Source organism: Carassius carassius, chromosome 11 (assembly GCF_963082965.1).
Source record: "Carassius carassius chromosome 11, fCarCar2.1, whole genome shotgun sequence".
NCBI classification, from domain to species: domain Eukaryota; kingdom Metazoa; phylum Chordata; class Actinopteri; order Cypriniformes; family Cyprinidae; genus Carassius; species Carassius carassius.
The window spans coordinates 35,032,959-35,053,772 of record NC_081765.1 but is presented as its reverse complement, the minus strand read 5'-3'; the positions used below and the strand labels follow the sequence as shown (position 1 = coordinate 35,053,772).

Genomic DNA, 20,814 nt, shown 5'->3' with positions numbered 1-20,814 from the left:
TACCTCGTCCTGCGGATTCGGTCTTTGGCTTTGCTGCTCTTTGGTGGCCGTCATGGTTCCTGCTTCAGATGCCGCTGAGGAATCCTAAAAAAACCAAAGTGGTTATTCTAACGCCGTTTCAGGACCAAAGAACCGCTCCTCCGTTTGCTCTTCGTCCGTGGAGGAGCGCAGCTTTCTTGGCATTCCACCGCAGCAGCGCGCGGACAGATGAAGACGAGATCGATTCAGGAACGATGATCTAATTCTGATCTCTGTCGAATTCAAACTGATTGCAAAGAAAGGATGAAAGAGCGGCGGGAGAGAGCAGCACGGACTGATGCTGAGCTCGAGGGGCGGGAGGATTGGCCTTGATGACGCGCGAGCCAGAAACAGACCGACCGACAGACCGACAGACAGAGAGACCGACAGAGAGACAGAGAGACCGACAGCACCTGGAACAGCACCAGACGGATCAGATATCAAATAAATCGAGGCGATTCCAGCTACCGCTTTAAAACATGCAGCCTCTAGCAATTCCAGCATCATGACTGACATCTAAATAACATCCATCACCTCTGAACTAAAGCAAACTCCCCGACACAGAATTACGACTGTTTCGAGAAAAATATCAAACTATAATCAGTTTATCTGTGAATACAGATGTGACTCCACAAATGTTACTCGCATTCATTTCAATGACATGGTGAGTTTATATATCTCATACATCTTGTCTTGTTGGCAATTCCTTGTTGACATAAATGCTTCTCATATCAAGGCCACATTCACACTGCAGATGAATGTCATGGCGCTACTGAGCGCTTCTGCACAGACAGTTCGGTCATTTATATTCAGAGCCGGTGCAGTGCCGAAATTTGCACCCTGTCAGATTATGAACCCCCCAGTATTGGTAGGACGAGGAGAAGGTGTGGTGGAGGGTTGGGATTAGGGTGGGGCTGGGATTAGGCAATCAGGTAACGACTTCAAGGAGGGTGTTCATAAATCTGGCAGGGGTGCAGAATTCGGCACAACACTGGCCCAAGGCATAAGCGAACTAAACCGTTGTTCAGGACCCCGTGGCCACCAGGGGCCCCCATGAGTACATGAAATGTCTCGATATTTCTCGGTGTATCCTTTTACATTTAGTGCAAATAGCCCTCCTTGTTTGCGGAGGCTATTTACATTTACTTTACATTAACTCCACTAGCATCAGCCCCGGGCCCATATGCAAAAAAAAAAAAAAAAACATCGGTTCAACTTCACCTTGATTTTTGTGAAGTAAATAAAGTTTTGTGGATCGTGCTTCACAAGCTGTTTTATTTATGCCATAAATGCTACATCCCTTATGTTATTAATTATCAGTAACTTTAGTAAGTGTTCAGTATTTTAAAGTGAAGTACAGTATCATTACTGGCAGTTTTTGCAATGTTATGATCAATTGAATAGTTATTCCTATGCATGAATATATGAATATATATAAATATATATAATGAATATACAATGTGTTGTTTGCATGCATCAAAAAATCTAAAAAGATACAATAAACCTTGAAGTACTAAATTTACCTTGATATGCACTATATTGTCACTCCTTCTTCATTCTTTGATAATTAAAATGTTTGTTTTTCAGGACTTTCCAAAAAGTTGTGCTCCATGTCAAGATACAAAGACAATCGAGAGCTGCAGCCATGGATATGAAGTATTTGCAATCATTTATGGTATTGCTCTGCAACTTGTGGAGGTGACCCTGACATAAGGTCTTTAATGTTTGAATATTAAATGTAATTTCTTAATACACACACACACGCACACACTCTTGTTTTATCTTTTTGGGGGGCGTTACATAGACATGATAGCCTTTATACTGTACTAATGATATATATGAGTCCCTGAACCACAACAGGACACAGTCTGGATTGTTTGAAAAAAAAGATTAGAATTTGTTCTCTATGGGGAGCTAAATTGTGTTATTGTAATGTTTTAAATATTGGGGTTGCTGGACCACAAACATCTATTTTTCTTTGTTTATAATTCATACATTATTATAATAATAACTTTTTTGTGTATTCATGTTTTTATACAGGAACTGATCGAGAATTGGAAGTCCATTCTTTTTCACATTACATGTGTTGGACTGAAGAAGGAAAGCCAAGAAAGTATGGACACAATGATCTCAGTCCGGAAAAGCAACAAAGAAAAACATGACTTAGAAAAGACTTACATGCCTTCCACACACTACAGAGTCTTGTCCTGAATAAAGGACTTCTAAAGGATTTGAGGGAAATGGCTCTTTTCAAACACACTGGTTATATACACACTGGTTATATAGTTAGTTATATACACATAGTAATGTGCATACACGTGTTCATGTAGATACACCCGATAAAAACTTTTCTTTTATTTTGAGGACAACAGGAGGTGTAATGCGTCCACGGTTGCAAGAACACAGCTAGTTATCCTTGACCACAATGAAATGTAGGTCATCAGCAAGCCACAACCACCACTGGTAAATGGAAGACAACACACTAACTACTAAAAATTTGATGATGACAATAGATTTGACAATAGATTTGAGTTCATAAAGTTGAGAATCAAATGGGAATGTTCTGTTATAGTAATGTAATCAATAGAATTTGTATAATTTAATCTGTTATGTTTCATCTTTTTTCTTTTATTATAGGTGTACCTCGGTACAATGTGGTTTTCCTGAAACATACCAAAGAATGGTTAGCCAAAGCAATTTTTGAAAAACCACTCAAAAATTCAGAGAAACTCTGGTTGAGAAAGTTTTTCTGCCTAATTGCCTAAAGTGCCTAATTTCTTCCTTTGTGTATTCTGGTTCAAAAAGGAACGGCGGGGAAGAACTCCATCTCATCTTCTCCTCTAAGTTCAAAATGGCCCCACATTGTTGTTTTACCTTTTAACACCTTTTTTTTTTTGTAAACAGCGTTTGACTTAATATATTTGCACGTTCAACTTGTAAACCCTGACTCGATACTTCACCTACGTCAAAGGTGACCTTTTCAACATAATTACGTATCACGTGATGTCATGAATGCACATCGCACAACAGAGCAAGGCAAACATTTGTGTTTTGTGGGGTTTTTTTGGAAAGTGATCGTTTTGCTAGATAAGACACTTATTCATCGTCTGGTATGGTTTAAATCCCTTTGAACCTGCACTGAAACTGAAAATGTATTTCTTTTTGACTGAAGAAAGAAATACATAAACATTTTGGATGAAATGGGGGTGAGAAAATTAACAGTTTACGTTACACAGTAAAAAAGAACTTGAATAAATAAATAAAATAAAATAAAATATTAGTGAAAAAGCTGTCGATTCATTAACTGATAAGCTGTTTCCTCACAAAAGCTGTTTATTTAGCTTAATGAAGCCTTTTCTCTATTGAAATCCATTAAAAACAATGCCCAAGCCACAGTGTTAGCATTAGCCGTTACGCTCTTTGTCTCGAGGTTTGCAGGCTTGCCTTCCACTGGCTGTGCTAGAAGAGTTATTATTGTTCTGTAACACTTTACAAATAAGGCTCCATTAGTTAAAATTAATTAATTAGTTATAAACTAGCAATTAAAAACTACTAAACTAAAAACTAACTAAAAATCATTTGTTAATTTTAATTCATGTTTAATAACACATTATTGAAATCAAAAGCTGTAAATGTATTAATTGACTGGTCCTGGGACCCTCTGCTTGATTTAACAGATCTTCATTATTCAGCTCATCATCAGCTCGTCAGGAGAGAGATCCCTGAACTGAACTGAATGTGCAGAGCATCAAGAATTAAGAACCGCTGTTAATAAACTTAATAAACTAACAACAAACAAAGATCAGTTGCAATGTTTAACTAACGGTAACATAATAACTTCTGTAACAAATGTAGCTATTTCTCATTATTAATGTTAATGCATTAATTAACGTTTACTAATGAGACCATCTTGTAAAGCCTTAGCCTACCTACTGTTCTTCATAATTCTTTTGTATATGAATGTTTAAAACATAAATACAATAAAGCATGTGTTTCAATATTGTGATAATACAGAATACTGGGATAAAGGCTTCACATGAATATTTGATACTGTCATGTGTCTAGTACAGACTCAACTGAAACACCAATTAAGACGAAACTGACAGCAGTGTTAGAGGATTCAAACACAGGAGCCGGAGCACAAACAGAGTTACAACACCAGCATAAACTTATGTTCAAAAAACACTTGCAAATCAAGTCAAGTCAAGTCACCTTTATTTATATAGCGCTTTAAACAAAATACATTGTGTCAAAGCAACTGAACAACATTCATTAGGAAAACAGTGTGTTAATGCAAAATGATATTAAAAGGCAGTTCATCATTGAATTCAGTGATGTCATCTCTGTTCAGTTAAATAGTGTCTGCGCATTTATTTGCAATCAAGTCAACGATATCGCTGTAGATGAAGTGTCCCCAACTAAGCAAGCCAGAGGCGACAGCGGCAAGGAACCGAAACTCCATCGGTGACAGAATGGAGAAAAAAACCTTGGGAGAAACCAGGCTCAGTTGGGGGGCCAGTTCTCCTCTGACCAGACGAATCCAGTATTTCAATTCCAGGCTGCAGCAAAGTCAGATTGTGCAGAAGAATCATCTGTTTCCTGTGGTCTTGTCCTGGTGCTCCTCTGAGACAAGGTCTTTACAGGGGATCTGTATCTGGGGCTCTAGTTGTCCTGGTCTCCACTGTATTTCAGGGATGTAGAGGTCCTTTCTAGGTGCTGATCCAGCATCTGGTCTGGATACGTACTGGATCCGGGTGACTGCAGTGACCCTCTGATCTGGATACAGACTGGATCTGGTGGCTACAGTGACCTCGGAACAAGAGAGAAACAGACAAATATTAGCATAGATGCCATTCTTCTAATGATGTAGCAAGTACATCGGGTGTTATGGGAAGTGTTTCCGGTTCCGGTTTACCTAATTAATGCAGCCTAAAAATCATTTAACGGATTTGGATAATAAAAGCATATTAGTATGTTATGTGTAAGCCAGGTTAAAGAGATGGGTCTTTAATCTAGATTTAAACTGCAAGAGTGTGTCTGCCTCCCGAACAATGTTAGGAAGGTTATTCCAGATGTAACCGGTATTTATAAGGGACTTTTATTTTGACGGGTTATCCCGTTTTCAGCAAGTTCGCAGAAGAGGAAAAGACGTCTGTGAAGAAGGAAGAGGGAGATCGTTTTTACGAGAAAAAGAAACGCCATGATTGCTGTCTGAGAGATCTTCAGTTTTTCACCGGAAACCGTGAGAGAAGATAGTAACACAGTTCATCTGAGTTTTGTGGGTGAAATGAACATTAACGCCATCGTCTTCTGAGACTGGAAATGGAGCTGGTGCAGAAGTTCGGCTGATTGCGTCATCGAACAGAGTGAGAGACTGGCTGAGAGCACGAGAGTTAGTTGCTGGAGCCGTGAGTTTCGTTCTGAACACTGCTGTTTTGCATCTTTCGAACTGTATGTATCCTTGAGAGTTTTTCGGCGTGCCAGAGTCATTAATGAGCTGTGCTTTGGATTGGGAGACGTTAATTTCTTCCTGCTTGTCAATCTAGTGCACTTGTTAGTGCGCGAGAATATGTAAATTAACTGGAAGTGAGTTTTTCCACAGTGTTTAATCTTTTCCGCTCCTGAGCATTTTTGCATTTTTTGTGGAGACTGTCCATTGCCTAAGATCGGATTTGCTTTTTGGAAACTTTTTATTTTATTTTATTTTTCCTCTCTCTTTTGAGACTTGAGTCAGTACGTGCTGTGGCAGAGCTGCGCCATTTTTTTCCAGAAATTATTTTTTTTGTTTGTTTGTAGTGGCCATTTGCTAGTTTCTTATTATTACCCTGCCATCCTGACGACATCTCCTTACTTTTCCTGCCCCAGCTGTTCATTTCTTGAGTACAGGTCATCTCAAGTCATCGCAAGTAATTTCTTAAGTTTCATCGTCGCTACAGACTGGTACAACCATTCAATGCACATATACACATATGAACTCTTTACTGATATAGACTGAACTGGACTGAGAACTTGAACTAGATAACTGAACTGGGTTTGATGTGAAAATTAAATAATCTGTCGAATCTCAAGAGTCATTTCAGAGTTCATTTGATCTAAGTCAAGTTATTTCTGAGTTTATTTGAAGTGATTCATCAGTGAACTGATTGTTATTCCAGGGGTGAACACAAGTTTAATGGTTAAACAGTTGGTGGTGCACCACGGGTAAAGATTATTGTGACTACTTTATTTGAATAACATTGTTATATATATATATATATATTTTTTTTTGCTTTGTCTTGTTCTGATGTGCTTCATCTTGCTCTGAAAAGGAAAAAGGACATTCTAAGAAACAATTAAATCTGATTAAATGTTAAAGTAAGTCTCAAGAGTATTATCATTGTTGAACTTACCTTGGAGTAGGGGCGTCTCACTTGCTCTGTTAGGTACCGGGTTGGTGGGAATGTGAATTGGTATTGTTATATTGCCTCACATATTTACACTTCAGGCGGCCACCAAATTAGTACAAGTATTTGTAGACGTAACTGAAGCCACACTCTCTGGTTCCTTTTAGTATAGTATACAACGGAGTAAGGTAACACGTATACATAATCTATACATTGAGACTCAAAGCACTGAGGTGGGGGACCAAGATCCTTTACTTCTTAAGTCTTCCGAAGTAACAATAATTTCCCCTACTAAGCGGGCACTAACGCACCCGTTACATTTTGGTGTCACGAACAGGATAGAATTAGTGTGTTTAATTTTTTTGTGTGTCACGATTCCCAGGCCTTCAAGCTGAAGAATGGCAGAGCTTGAAGATCTGAGAAAGCAGATGGCAGAAATGCAAAGAAGGTTTGCAGAACAGGCAGGAGCGCTCGAGCAAGCCAGGTCTGAACAAAGGGAAGCCTTGTCACTTGCAAGAACAGTCATAGAGCACCAAGCTACTTTGCAAACAACCCCAGCTGTCCTCTATATACCACGAGACCGAAAACTTCCAGAATTCAGTGGCTGCCCTGCAAAACCAGGTGAAATAAGCATTGAAGAATGGGATGCATCAATGAAATCCGCCTTCCAGGTAATGAGGGTACCAGCTGAAGATCAAGTGGAGTTTGTGAAACAGCATCTCAAAGATGAAGCTAAAGCGACTGTAAGGTTCATGCTGGGTGGCAAAGAAGATTCTGCAGAAAGCATCTTTAAAGTACTTTTAGACACCTATGGAGACAAAGTACCAATTGGAACCAGGCTGAAAGATTTTTACGAACGAAAGCAAATGCAAAGTGAGACGATACGCTCATACGCATATGACCTACAAGAGAGACTCAGCCGAGTTCTGCGCAGAGAGCCAAACAGAGTTCCAGAGGCCGAAAGTGTGTTAAAAGAACAACTTGTCCTGGGCCTTCGAGATGATTTTCTGAGGCGCGAAATGAGAAGACGAGTTAAAGAGGATGCAAGTTTGACTTTTGTTCAGGTAATGCAAGCCGCAATCACTTGGGCTGAAGAAGAAGAGACTCAAATGCCGGATGTTCCTAGACATAGTCCCCGTGTCAGAGTGGTAAGTGCTGAAGCAGAGCAAGCCTCCTCTACGTTAACACTGGAAAAGCTGCATGAAGCTATACAGAAGATTGCCGCCCGTCAAGATGAACTTTACCAAGCAGTACACGGTAATAGCAGGGTGCAACTTCAACAGAGTCGTCCAAAAAGACAACCCCTGAAGGACAGTGATGGAAGATACATCTGTTATTCATGTGGTGAACCTGGGCACACTAGCAGACGCTGTTCACGAGGTACTGAAGCAACTACAGTGACTGATCAGTCGCGACGTTCTACAGGGGTGCCGGGAACTAGCATAGGAAACGTTCCATCAAGTGCATCTCAAACCAGCCCTGGGCCATCTATGATAAGAAGTCATACAGCTGAATGGACTGATGAAGCGACAGAGACGTTGAAAAGCAGTGCATTTGGAGATTGTCTGACTGTTGAAGTTAAAATAGCTGGTGTTAAGACAAACTGCTTACTGGATACAGGCTCAGAAGTGTCCACTATTACAGAGTCACACTTTAGGATGCACTTCGGAGAGCAAGAGCTGAGACTGTCATCCGCTCACTGGGTGAGACTCACTGCAGCTAATGGGCTTGACATACCTGTTCTAGGATGTCTGCAAGCTGATGTTGAGTGTATGGGCAAGGTTCTCCCGGGAAAATGCATCTTTGTGCTGACGGACAAGAGCCCACAAGCTGAGGAGATAAAGGGACTTTCAGGAATCATTGGAATGAATATAATCCGTGAGTTCAAGTCAGTGTTCGTCACAGGAGAGAATGTGAAGTCAGCCAACAAATATGGACAACCTGTAGAAGCAAAGATACGAAGAGTGTTGGCCAGCATGGAGAAAACAGAAACCCTGAGTCCTGATGGCAAGATTGGGTTCGTCAAAGTTGGTGGAAAACAGGCCATCACCATCCCTCCACTAAGTGAAAAGGTGTTCGAAGGTCGTTGCAGAGTGCCACCTAAAGTAAAGTGCCAGGTATTAATTGAGCCCACCACTGGTGTGAGCCTACCCAAGGGGCTCCTAGTGGCCAACGTGCTAACAAAAACTGTGGGTGGTAAAGTTTCTGTACGTGTCATGAATTCGAGTGGGCGGACAATCAGACTTAACCCAAGATGCAGAGTGGCAGTAGTGTCTAAACCACAGGAGGTGTTAACTGAGAATACACTAGAGTTTGAGGAGGAGGAAGGGACGCTTCATGTCCGACGAGTGGCGCATGTCCAAGCAGTCGAAATCTCTGACCACCCCCCAGTACCAGTCCAGGTGAATTACGAAAAGCTCACTCCTGCACAAAGAGAGGAACTTAACCAGTTTTTGGCAAAATACAGAGACATATTTTCCAAAAGTGACAGTGACTACGGGTACACACAGTCAGTAACGCATGACATTCACACCGGTGATGCTCCACCAGTGAAATAAAGACACCGCAGAGTACCGCCACATGTTTTCCAAGAATTCAAAAAACACGTGCAGGATCTAGTGTCGCAAGGCATCCTTAAGGGGAGTGCAAGTCCCTGGCCATCCCCAGCAGTGATAGTGGTGAAGAAAGACGGAAGTGTGCGCTTCTGTTGTGATTACAGGAGGCTTAATCAGGTCACATGCAAAGACGCATATCCACTTCCCAGAGTGGAAGAATCTCTGGATCCACTGGGGAATGCTCAGCTGTTCTCCACCCTGGATCTTACAGCCGGCTATTTCCAGGTAGTGAGCGTGATCGTGAAAAGACAGCAGTCACTACCCCGTTTGGACTGTTTGAGTGGATGCGGATGCCATTCGGGCTCTGCAATGCGCCAGCCACCTTCCAGCGCCTCATGGGAGTAGTGCTCGGGGATTTGACCTTTGATGTACTCTTGATATATCTTGACGATGTTATCATGTTTTCCAAAGACTTCAAGAGTCACTGTGAAAGACTAGAGCTGGTCTTTGATCGACTGAAGCGGCATGGCCTAAAGTTGAAACCAAGCAAATGCTTTCTCTTCAGAGCTGAAGTAAAATTCTTGGGCCATGTGATCTCCTCTGAAGGAATCAAAGTCGACAGTGAAAAGGTTAGTGCCTTAGACGCTTGGCCTGTACCTAAAAGTGTGAAGGAAGTGAGACAATTGATTGGATTCATGAGTTATTACCGGCGGTTCGTACCAAAGTTTGCTCAAATAGCAAAACCATTGCATGCGTTAATGGGCAACAAAGACAAAAGAAAAGCCTCTGAATTGTTCATGTGGAGTAGCGAATGTCAGACCGCATTTGACAGATTGAAACAATGCCTGATGTCACCACCTGTCCTCGCTTACCCTGACTTTGGCCTTTCCGTTTATCCTCACAACTGATAAGAGTCACCATGGGCTTGGAGCTGTATTGAGCCAAAAACAAGGGGAGCAGAGCGTGTCATAGCGTTTGCTAGCCGTGGCCTGAGGGGGTCAGATAGAAATGACAAAGACTACAGTGCGTTCAAATTGGAGCTGTTGGCCCTTAAGTGGGCTGCAACAGAAAAATTAAAGGACTATCTGATGTTCTCCAAATTCACTGTAATCACTGACCATAATCCACTGCGTTATCTGGAGACCGCTAATCTTGGAGCAGTTGAGCAACGCTGGGTGGCTCAGTTGGCGGAGCTTAATTTCGAGGTTTTGTATAAACCTGGAAGGCTGAACACTAACGCTGATGCTCTGTCGAGGATTCCCACAAGAGAGGTCCCTGAACAGGAAGACACAGAGAAGGATTTCATCCGACTGAACTCTGAGGAAGTGCGTGCATGTCTGTGGCCAGCACAAGAGCTCAAACAAAGAGAAACTGGCGTTCAAGTAGCTGTACAAGCATCCATCAAAAAAGTGCTGAATGGTTACAACTGGGATGAAATTAGAGCGTTGCAGAGAAGTGATCCATTGATAGGTCCCATATACCATGCTGTATCCAAGAATGAAATACCAAGCCGAACAAGACTGCAAAGTATGCTGCCAGAGTTGAAAAAGCTTTGCAGAGAGTATGAACGTCTTCAGCTGCATCAGGGTGTGATGTTTAGATGTATCCTTGACCCAAGGGATGGAGAGAAAATAAGGCAGCTAGTTGTTCCAGCCTCCTTACGTCGTTCAGTTTATGACAGCCAACATGAACATGGAGGTCATTTTGGAGAGAGGAGTACTCTGACATTGATGAAGCGAAACTACTATTGGCCTAGCATGTCTAACGATGTTCAAGAATGGATACGACAATGTAAACGGTGTACACGTGCAAAGGATGTCTTTCCAAGAATTAGAGCCCCAATGACATGTAGTAACGTCACCGCTCCTTTAGAGGTTCTGGCAATGGATTCCACTCAACTGGAGATGTGTTCAGGAGGATATGAAAATGTGCTGGTTTTGACCGACATGTTCACACGATTTACAGTTGCTGTCCCAACTAAGAACCAAACAGCGAATACCACTGCAAAAGCCCTTATCAAGCATTGGTTCCTCTACTATGGGTGTCCAGCTCGTCTGCACTTAGATCAGGGAAGATGTTTTGAATCACAAGTGATCAAGGAACTCTGTAGAGTGTACAGTGTTGGGAAGAGCCGTACAAGTCCCTACCATCCTCAAGGGAACTCTCAATGTGAGAGGTTCAACCGTACAATGCATGATATGCTGAGAACATTGACACCTGAGAAGAAGAAAGACTGGAAGACCCACTTGCCAGAGCTAGTGATGGCATACAACAATCATGTTCACTCATCCACTGGCTATTCACTTTTTTATTTGATGTTTGGGAGGGATGCGCGCCTTCCATTAGATGTGTTGGGTGGAAAGGATTTGGAGGACATTGATGCAGAAAACTTGGACGATTGGGTGAAGAGTCATCATGGTCGACTAAAGACTGCCGTAGAAGTTGCAAATATGGTTGCACAGGAAGCTTCTAAGAGACGGAAAAGAGTGTATGACCGAAAATCCTCTGGAGCGCTTGTAAGGCCTGGTGACCGTGTGTTGTTACGTAATCACAAACATAGGGGCAGAAATAAAATTCAAGACAAGTGGGAACATGCACCATACATTGTAGTGAAGCAGAATCATTCAGACATACCTGTATTTACTATCAAACCTGAAAAGGGGGCCCATTCAGAGTAGTACACAGAGATCAGCTCCGTCACTGCACATTTCCTTTGACACCTAGTATGTCACGTACAACCACATGTAGACCCGTAACCCAGTCGGACTCTGAAACCGAATTCCCAGATCTTATTTGTGTTCCAGCCGCTCCACTTAGTCATGACCGAGACGGAGTGGTCCAGGGTGAGACACATGATGTAGATTTTAGAGGGGATGTAGTGCAAGAGCAGGAAAATATGGCACAAGATGTAGCCCCAGAAACTGAGTTGGAGTTACAGGAAGCTTCAGATGATACTAATATTTCAGATGTTGAATGTGAAAGTGTCCCAGAACTCAGACGCTCTCAAAGGCAAAACCGTGGTAAATTACCTGTGAGGTATAGAGATGATTATCAGATTAAATAAGAAAAAACATTAACTCAGGTTGTGATGGTAAATATTTATGAAGCTGTTGAAAGTTGAAAAGTTTCAAAGAATGTGTATTTCGTTTCAATTAAAAATTGTGTTTATGTTCCAGAGAGACTTGCAGGAGATGTCGATGGTATGGCAGGGTTTTGCAGGGGGGAAATGTAACCGGTATTTTTTTAAGGGACTTTTATTTTGACGGGTTATCCCGTTTTCAGCAAGTTCGCAGAAGAGGAAAAGATGTCTGTGAAGAAGGAAGAGGGAGATCGTTTTTACGAGAAAAAGAAACGCCATGATTGCTGTCTGAGAGATCTTCAGTTTTTCACCGGAAAACATTAGAGAAGATAGTAACACAGTTCATCTGAGTTTTGTGGGTGAAATGAACATTAACGCCATCGTCGTCTGAGACTGGAAACGGAGCTGGTGCAGAAGTTCGGCTGATTGCGTCATCGAACAGAGTGAGAGACTGGCTGAGAGCACGAGAGTTAGTTGCTGGAGCCGTGAGTTTCGTTCTGAACACTGCTGTTTTGCATCTTTCGAACTGTATGTATCCTTGAGAGTTTTTCGGCGTGCCAGAGTCATTAATGAGCTGTGCTTTGGATTGGGAGACGTTAATTTCTTCCTGCTTGTCAATCTAGTGCACTTGTTAGTGCGCAAGAATATGTAAATTAACTGGAAGTGAGTTTTTCCACAGTGTTTAATCTTTTCCGCTCCTGAGCATTTTTGCATTTTTTGTGGAGACTGTCCATTGCCTAAGATCGGATTTGCTTTTTGGAAACTTTTTATTTTATTTTATTTTTCCTCTCTCTTTTGAGACTTGAGTCAGTACGTGCTGTGGCAGAGCTGCGCCATTTTTTTCCAGAAATTATTTTTTTTGTTTGTTTGTAGTGGCCATTTGCTAGTTTCTTATTATTACCCTGCCATCCTGACGACATCTCCTTACTTTTCCTGCCCCAGCTGTTCATTTCTTGAGTACAGGTCATCTCAAGTCATCGCAAGTAATTTCTTAAGTTTCATCGTCGCTACAGACTGGTACAACCATTCATTGCACATATACACATATGAACTCTTTACTGATATAGACTGAACTGGACTGAGAACTTGAACTAGATAACTGAACTGGGTTTGATGTGAAAATTAAATAATCTGTCGAATCTCAAGAGTCATTTCAGAGTTCATTTGATCTAAGTCAAGTTATTTCTGAGTTTATTTGAAGTGATTCATCAGTGAACTGATTGTTATTCCAGGGGTGAACACAAGTTTAATGGTTAAACAGTTGGTGGTGCACCACGGGTAAAGATTATTGTGACTACTTTATTTGAATAACATTGTTATCAGTGTTGGGAAGGTTACTTTGGAAATGTAATAGGTTACAGATTACAAGTTACCCTGTTTAAAATGTAATAGTAGTGTAACTTTTTCAATTACTTTATTAAAGTAATGTAACTAATTACTTTTGAGTACTTTTTGATTACTTTTCTAAATTTGTGAAAATTAAAGAATAATAAATAAAAACATATACATTAACTTAAATACAGTTATCTAATAAGCATGTGACGTATTCTGTGTACTAAACTCCTGAAACATTGGTGTTTTTTTAAACTGCTGTCTCTGTATATGATGATAGTTTTCTCAAAATAAGTAAAATGCACATGAAGTGACACAGAGCAGTTCTAGAAATTATGTTTATGTGCTCGTGTACTCCTATATTGAGGCAGCAGAGGTTGAAAACACTGCGAGCTTCAGTAGGCCTATGTGTAGTAAATGAAACCCAGAGCTCGTCAGACTCAGGAAGCGCGGATTTCGAACGCCGTTGCCTAGCATCCATCTGGCAAATCTACGCTCTCTACCCAACAAAACGGACGAACTCCTTCTGCTTTCTCGGACAAATAAGGATTTCACACACTCTGCTGCTCTGTGTTTCACGGAAACCTGGCTGAATGACGCCATACCGGACAGCGCACTCCATCTGCCGGGCTTTCAGCTGTTTAGAGCGGATCGCGACGCAGAATCAACGGGGAAATCACGCGGCGGCGGGACATGCTTTTACATCAATGAACGGTGGTGTACAGATGTAACTGTGTTAAAGAAGATGTGCTGTCCTGATCTAGAAATGCAGTTTGTCAACTGCAAGCCGTTCTATTTGCCGCGGGAGTTTCACTCGCTCATTCTAGTTAGTGTTTACATCCCTCTCCAAGCGCATGTAAGTCTGGCTTTACAGAAACTCGCTGAGCAGATCACAGAGACAGAACAACAACACCCGGACTCTGTTTTAATCATTCTCGGGGACTTTAATAAAGCCAATCTCTCCCGTGAACTGCCAAAATACAGACAGCATGTTACCTGTCCCACCAGAGACAGTAATATATTGGATCACTGTTACACAACAATAAAGGATGCATATCACTCTGTTCCACGAGCAGCTTTGGGACGTTCTGATCACCTTCTGGTTCATCTTATACCGACCTACAGGCAGAAACTAAAATCAGCTAAACCTGTATTAAGGATTGTAAAAAGATGGACTAATGAAGCAGAGCAGGATTTACAATCTTGTTTTGACCTCACGGATTGGAGTGTTTTTGAAGCTGCTGCCACCGATCTGGATGAACTCACAGAGACCGTAACATCATATATCAGTTTCTGTGAGGATATGTGTATTCCTACCAAGACTCAACTAAATTACAACAATGACAAACCGTGGTTCACTGCAAAACTCAGACAGCTCCGTCAGGCCAAAGAAGATGCTTACAGGAAGGGGGACAATGTCTTGTATAAACAGGCTAAATACACACTGGAAAAGGAGATCAGAGTGGCAAAGAGGAATTATTCGGAAAAAATAAGGACTCAGTTCACTTCAAACGACTCAGCATCAGTGTGGAAAAGTCTAAAGAAGATCACCAATTACAAGACACCACCCCCCAGCACTGTGGAAAATCAACGACTGGCAGACGATCTGAACGAGTTTTACTGCAGGTTTGAAAGAACACCCATCACCTGCCCTGAACACCTCTCCACACAACCGCTCTCACCATTCACAACTCCTGCAACCAACCCTGAATGCCTCTCCAAACAACTGTTCACACCACTCACCAGTCCTGCAACCCATCCTGAACACCTCTCCAATCAAGCACTCTCACCATTCACACTTCCTGCATCCCCCCTCTCCCCCACACCTGCAATACAGATCAGCGAGGATGCGGTGCGCCAGGTCTTCAGGAAGCAGAAAAGGAAAAAAGCACCAGGCCCAGATTGTGTTACACCAGCCTGTCTGAAATCCTGTGCTGACCAGCTGGCCCCCATCTTCACAAAGATCTTCAACAGATCGCTGGAGCTGTGCGAAGTCCCTTCATGCTTCAAACGCTCCACCATCATCCCCATCCCAAAGAAACCCAAAATTACAGGACTAAATGACTACAGGCCTGTGGCTTTAACATCCGTAGTCATGAAGTCATTTGAAAAACTGGTGCTGGCCCACCTGAAGGACATCACTGGACCCTTGCTAGATCCTCTTCAGTTTGCCTACAGAGCAAACAGGTCTGTGGACGATGCAGTAAACATTGGACTGCATTATGTTCTGCAACACCTAGACAGACCGGGGACCTATGTGAGGATCCTGTTTGTGGACTTCAGCTCGGCTTTTAACACGATCATGCCAAACCTCCTCCTGCCCAAACTAACTCAGCTCTCCGTGCCCACCTCCGTCTGTCAGTGGATCAACAGCTTCCTGACAGACAGGCAGCAGCTAGTGAGGCTGGGAAAATACACATCCAGCACCCGTACAATCAGCACCAGAGCTCCCCAGGGCTGTGTCCTCTCCCCACTGCTCTTCTCCCTGTACACTAATGATTGCACATCTAAGGACCCCTCTGTCAAGCTCCTGAAGTTTGCAGATGACACCACACTCATCGGCCTCATTCAGGACAGTGACGAGTCTGCTTACAGACAGGAGGTTAAAGAGCTGGCTGTCTGGTGCACTCTCAACAACCTGGAGCTTAACACGCTCAAAACAGTGGAGATGACTGTGGACTTCAGGAGAAACCCCCCTGCACTCCCCCCACTCACCATCATGAACAGCACTGTGACTGCAGTGGAGTCATTCAGGTTCCTGGGCACCACTATCTCTCAGGACCTGAAGTGGGACATTCACATTGACTCCATTGTGAAAAAGGCCCAGCAGAGGTTGTACTTCCTTCCCCAGCTGAGGAAGTTTAACCTGCCACAGGATCTGCTGAAACAGTTCTACTCCACCATCATCGAATCCATCCTCTGCACTTCAGTAACTGTCTGGTTCAGCTCAGCTTCTAAATCTAACCTCAGAAGACTACAGAGGGTAGTCCGGACTGCTGAGCGAATCATCGGTTTAACTCTCCCTTCTATTCAAGAACTGTACTTATCCAGAGTGAGCAAAAGGGCTGTTAAAATCACTCTGGACCCCTCACATCCAGCACACTCCCTCTTTGAACTGTTGCCATCTGGTCGACGCTACAGAGCACTGAGCGCCAGAACGACCAGACACAGAAATAGTTTCTTCCCTCAGGCAATCCATCTTATGAACAGCTGATACACACTGAACACACTACACTTTATATTTATATACACATAGACTTAATTTATCTAACACACATACTTAGCGTACACTTAAATTTTGCACATAATATACATGTACATACATAACTGCATTTTTGTAATATACCGGCCTACAATTGTCAATTTGTATATTGTCATTCCTTATCTACTTATTTGTATTTTTTGTATTTTTATATTCTTTTATTATGTGTTTTATGTTCTGTCGCTGTCATTCTGTTGTACTGCGGAGCTTCTGTCACGAAAACAAATTCCTCGTATGTGTAAACATACCTGGCAATAAAGCTCATTCTGATTCTTCTGATTCTGATTCTGATTAATTTACAGGAGGGGCGGACTGGGAAAAAAATTCAGACTGGAAAATTCAAACTCATACAAACCAGTTCATGGACAAAACTATTTTTTGTTTTGACCTGACATAAAAAAGGTTTAAATCTTTAATTTGGGGACATGCAAAATAATTAAAAGTTCTCTCCTGAACTGCACCTTCACTTCCATTTGTCTCTTCAGTCTCTTTATTTTGCGCCGTTATCCATCTCTCTCATGACTTTAATACACAAGATTGAACAAAACTATACTTTACAATACAATACTCTACAATACTACAATATCTTTATAGAAAAATCCTAATACTGTACATGAGTCATGTTTTTCCCTTACAAAAATTAACCATGCTTCTTTTAGCCTATATAAAAGTAAAATAACCTTGTTTTTTTGTTGTTGTTGTTTTTTGCAAATGGATTTGTATTTACTTTTAAATAAATACATTTGTAAAATAATTTTACAATTTTTAACGATTACAAAGGGGATTACATTTGAATATTTACACACATCCACATACAGATTTAACTGATTTCTTTCCCAAATTGCACTGACCATTCTGAGACATACCGCCCTAATAATTTCCGGGGATGCGGAAACACAGTCTGGTTCGTAGAATCCAGTCATAAAAACGGAATGCCTAACGCGGACGGATTTTCCCACATTTTGGATGACTAAATCAAAAGTAGGTCAGTACACTTGAGTCAAAACATGACATGGACTAGTGTCTGTGAATATAAAGCCCCAAAAATGCAATATATGACTTGCACATTCTGCGTGTTGGAAATCAGGCGCGGACAGGACACCGGGAGAACCGGGACAATTCCCGGTGGCCTGGCAGATGATGCCCTCTATTTTAATATTGTTATTGTATAATTGCACGCCGAATGTACTAAAGCGATAATTTGCGAATCCGATTTATTTTCAGCTAAATTACTACTGTAACATTAAAACAGATAATAATGATGTCCTTTATATAGTATTTTGAGTGATGACTGATGAGCAACGTGCTGCTGCTTGATTTAATAAATAAAAAAACAAAGACAAAAAAGCATCTTTACAGATGAAACTGACCTGAAACCCTGAACAGTAGTTCTGCTTCTCTGCTCCAGCTGTGCGCTTCCACAGTCCACTCTATTCTCTCTCTCTATCTCTCTCTCTCTCTCTCTCTCTCGCATTGATTACTCTGAGTCTGATCCAAAACGTTTGGCGGAGGCGCAGAGAGCGCGCGAGTCATGACTAACACTTCATGATTTATTAGAGATTTAATTATCAAATGGCGGATTCGCAAATTATCGCTTTAGTACATTCGGCGTGCAATTATACAATAACAATATTAAAATAGAGGGCATCATCTGCCAGGCCACCGGGAATTGTCCCGGTTCTCCCGGTGTCCTGTCCGCGCCTGATTTCCAACACGCAGAATGTGCAAGTCATATATTGCATTTTTGGGGCTTTATATTCACAGACACTAGTCCATGTCATGTTTTGATTCAAGTGTACTGACCTACTTTTGATTTAGTCATCCAAAATGTGGGATATTCCGTCCGCGTTAGGCATTCCGTTTTTATGACTGGATTCTACGAACCAGACTGTGTTTCCGCATCCCGGAAATTATTAGGGCGGTATGTCTCAGAATGGTCAGTGCAATTTGGGAAAGAAATCAGTTAAATCTGTATGTGGATGTGTGTAAATATTCAAATGTAATCCCCTTTGTAATCGTTAAAAATTTCATAAGTAACTGTAATATAATTACTCATTTTTTCGTAGTAACTGTAACTAATTACAGTTACAATAATTTTGTAATTAAATTACGTAACGCTGTTACATTAACTAGTTACTCCCCAACACTGATTGTTATATATATATTTTTTTTGTTTTGCTTTGTCTTGTTCTGATGTGCTTTATCTTGCTCTGAAAAGGAAAAAGGACATTCTAAGAAACAATTAAATCTGATTAAATGTTAAAGTAAGTCTCAAGAGTATTATCATTGTTGAACTTACCTTGGAGTAGGGGCGTCTCACTTGCTCTGTTAGGTACCGGGTTGGTGGGAATGTGAATTGGTATTGTTATATTGCCTCACATATTTACACTTCAGGCGGCCACCAAATTAGTACAAGTATTTGTAGACTTAACTGAAGCCACACTCTCTGGTTCCTTTTAGTATAGTATACAACGGAGTAAGGTAACACGTATACATAATCTATACATTGAGACTCAAAGCACTGAGGTGGGGGACCAAGATCCTTTCCTTCTTAAGTCTTCCGAGGTAACATTAATTTCCCCTACTAAGCGGGCACTAACGCATCCGTTACACAGAGTTTAGGAGCCAAATAGGAAAAGGATCTGCAAATGAACCCTTACATATGAAAACAACAGTGATCACATAACTGACTCTGGAATGAAGGAATGTCTTCAACCATTGAGGGATTGAATGCATCTGTGACATGCTGTTGGTTATGCAGAGCTCAGATTCATCCCTATGTTTGTTCAGATGAATAAATAAGACATAAACATTGCTGTGGTTTAAAGCAGAAATGTGAGGCTTCACACACAGGTTAGTAAGAGATTCAGTGTAAAGTCAAAGCATTACGTTTATACTCTCAGTATAAAAACTGTTGCTAACTTCTATAATAATGAGAAAGAACCAAACTGCCTATCACAGCTATGCTGATGATACCCAGATTTACCTAGCCTTATCTCCAAATGACTACAGCCCCATTGACTCCCTCTGCCAATGCATTGATGAAATTAATAGTTGGATGTGCCAGAACTTTCTTCAGTTAATCAAGGAAAAAGCTGAAGTCATTGCATTTGGAAACAAAGATGAAGTGTTCAAGGTGAATGCATACCTTGACTCTAGGGGTCAAACAACTAAAAATCAAGTCAGGAATCTTGGTGTGATTCTGGAGACAGACCTTAGTTTCAATAGTCATGTCAAAGCATTAACTAAATCAGCATACTATCATTTAAAAAACATTGCAAGAATTAGATGTTTTGTTTCCGGCCAAGACTTGGAGAAACTTGTTCACGCCTGTATCACCAGCAGGGTGGACTATTGTAATGGGCTCCTCACCGGCCTTCCCAAAAAGACCATTAGACAGCTGCAGCTCATCCAGAACGCTGCTGCCAGGATTCTGACTAGAACCAGAAAATCTGAGCATATCACACCAGTCCTCAGGTCCTTACACTGGCTTCCAGTTACATTAAGGATTGATTTTAAAGTACTTTTACTCATATATAAGTCACTAAATGACCTAGGCCCGAAATATATTTCAGATATACTCACTGAATATAAACCTAACAGACCACTCAGATCATTAGGATCGAGTCAGTTAGAAATACCAAGGGTTCACACAAAACAAGGGGAGTCCTCCTTTAGTTACTATGTCGCCCGCAGCTGGAATCAGCTTCCAGAAGAGATCAGATGTGCTAAAACACTAGTCACATTTAAATCTAGACTCAAAACTCATCTGTTTAGCTGTGTGTTTATTGAATGAGCACTGTGCAATGTCCGAACTGATTGCACTGTTTTTTACGTATTCACTGTATTTGATGTAAAATCATTTTCTATGTTTAACTGTTTTAAATTAATTTTAAATAAGTCCATTTTTAAATCATTTCCAAAGTTTTAAAATTGCTTGTTTGAATTTTTGTTTTATTATTTCTTCATGACTATTTCTTGACTATTTCATGACTTTCTTTTATGTGAAGCACTTTGAATTACCATTGTGTACGAAATGTGCTATATAAATAAACTTGCCTTGCCTTAACAGGAGCTGCTGATCACTGCATTTAATATTAATGCAGAAAATAATCCGTCTCTGATCATATGAAAGATCAATGTGTCTCACAGCTGTCTCACCAGAATATTAAACAGCACACACAT

General features: G+C 41.3%; 1 protein-coding gene across 2 annotated transcripts in view; it reads right to left on the bottom strand.

The window, feature by feature from the left end:
• Positions 1 to 20,814, bottom strand: part of LOC132153264 (inactive dipeptidyl peptidase 10-like) — a 107,458-nt gene that overhangs the window by 74,314 nt on the left and 12,330 nt on the right. Inside the window, exon 1 of one of the 2 annotated variants that reach the window (XM_059562654.1) lies at positions 4 to 363. The exons of the other annotated variant lie outside the window; for it this stretch is intronic. Coding sequence (XP_059418637.1) covers positions 4 to 54 — 51 coding nt within the window. The 5' untranslated portion in view covers positions 55 to 363. Of the gene's footprint in view, positions 1 to 3; positions 364 to 20,814 lie in introns of those variants that run through there. 2 annotated transcript variants of the gene reach the window in all.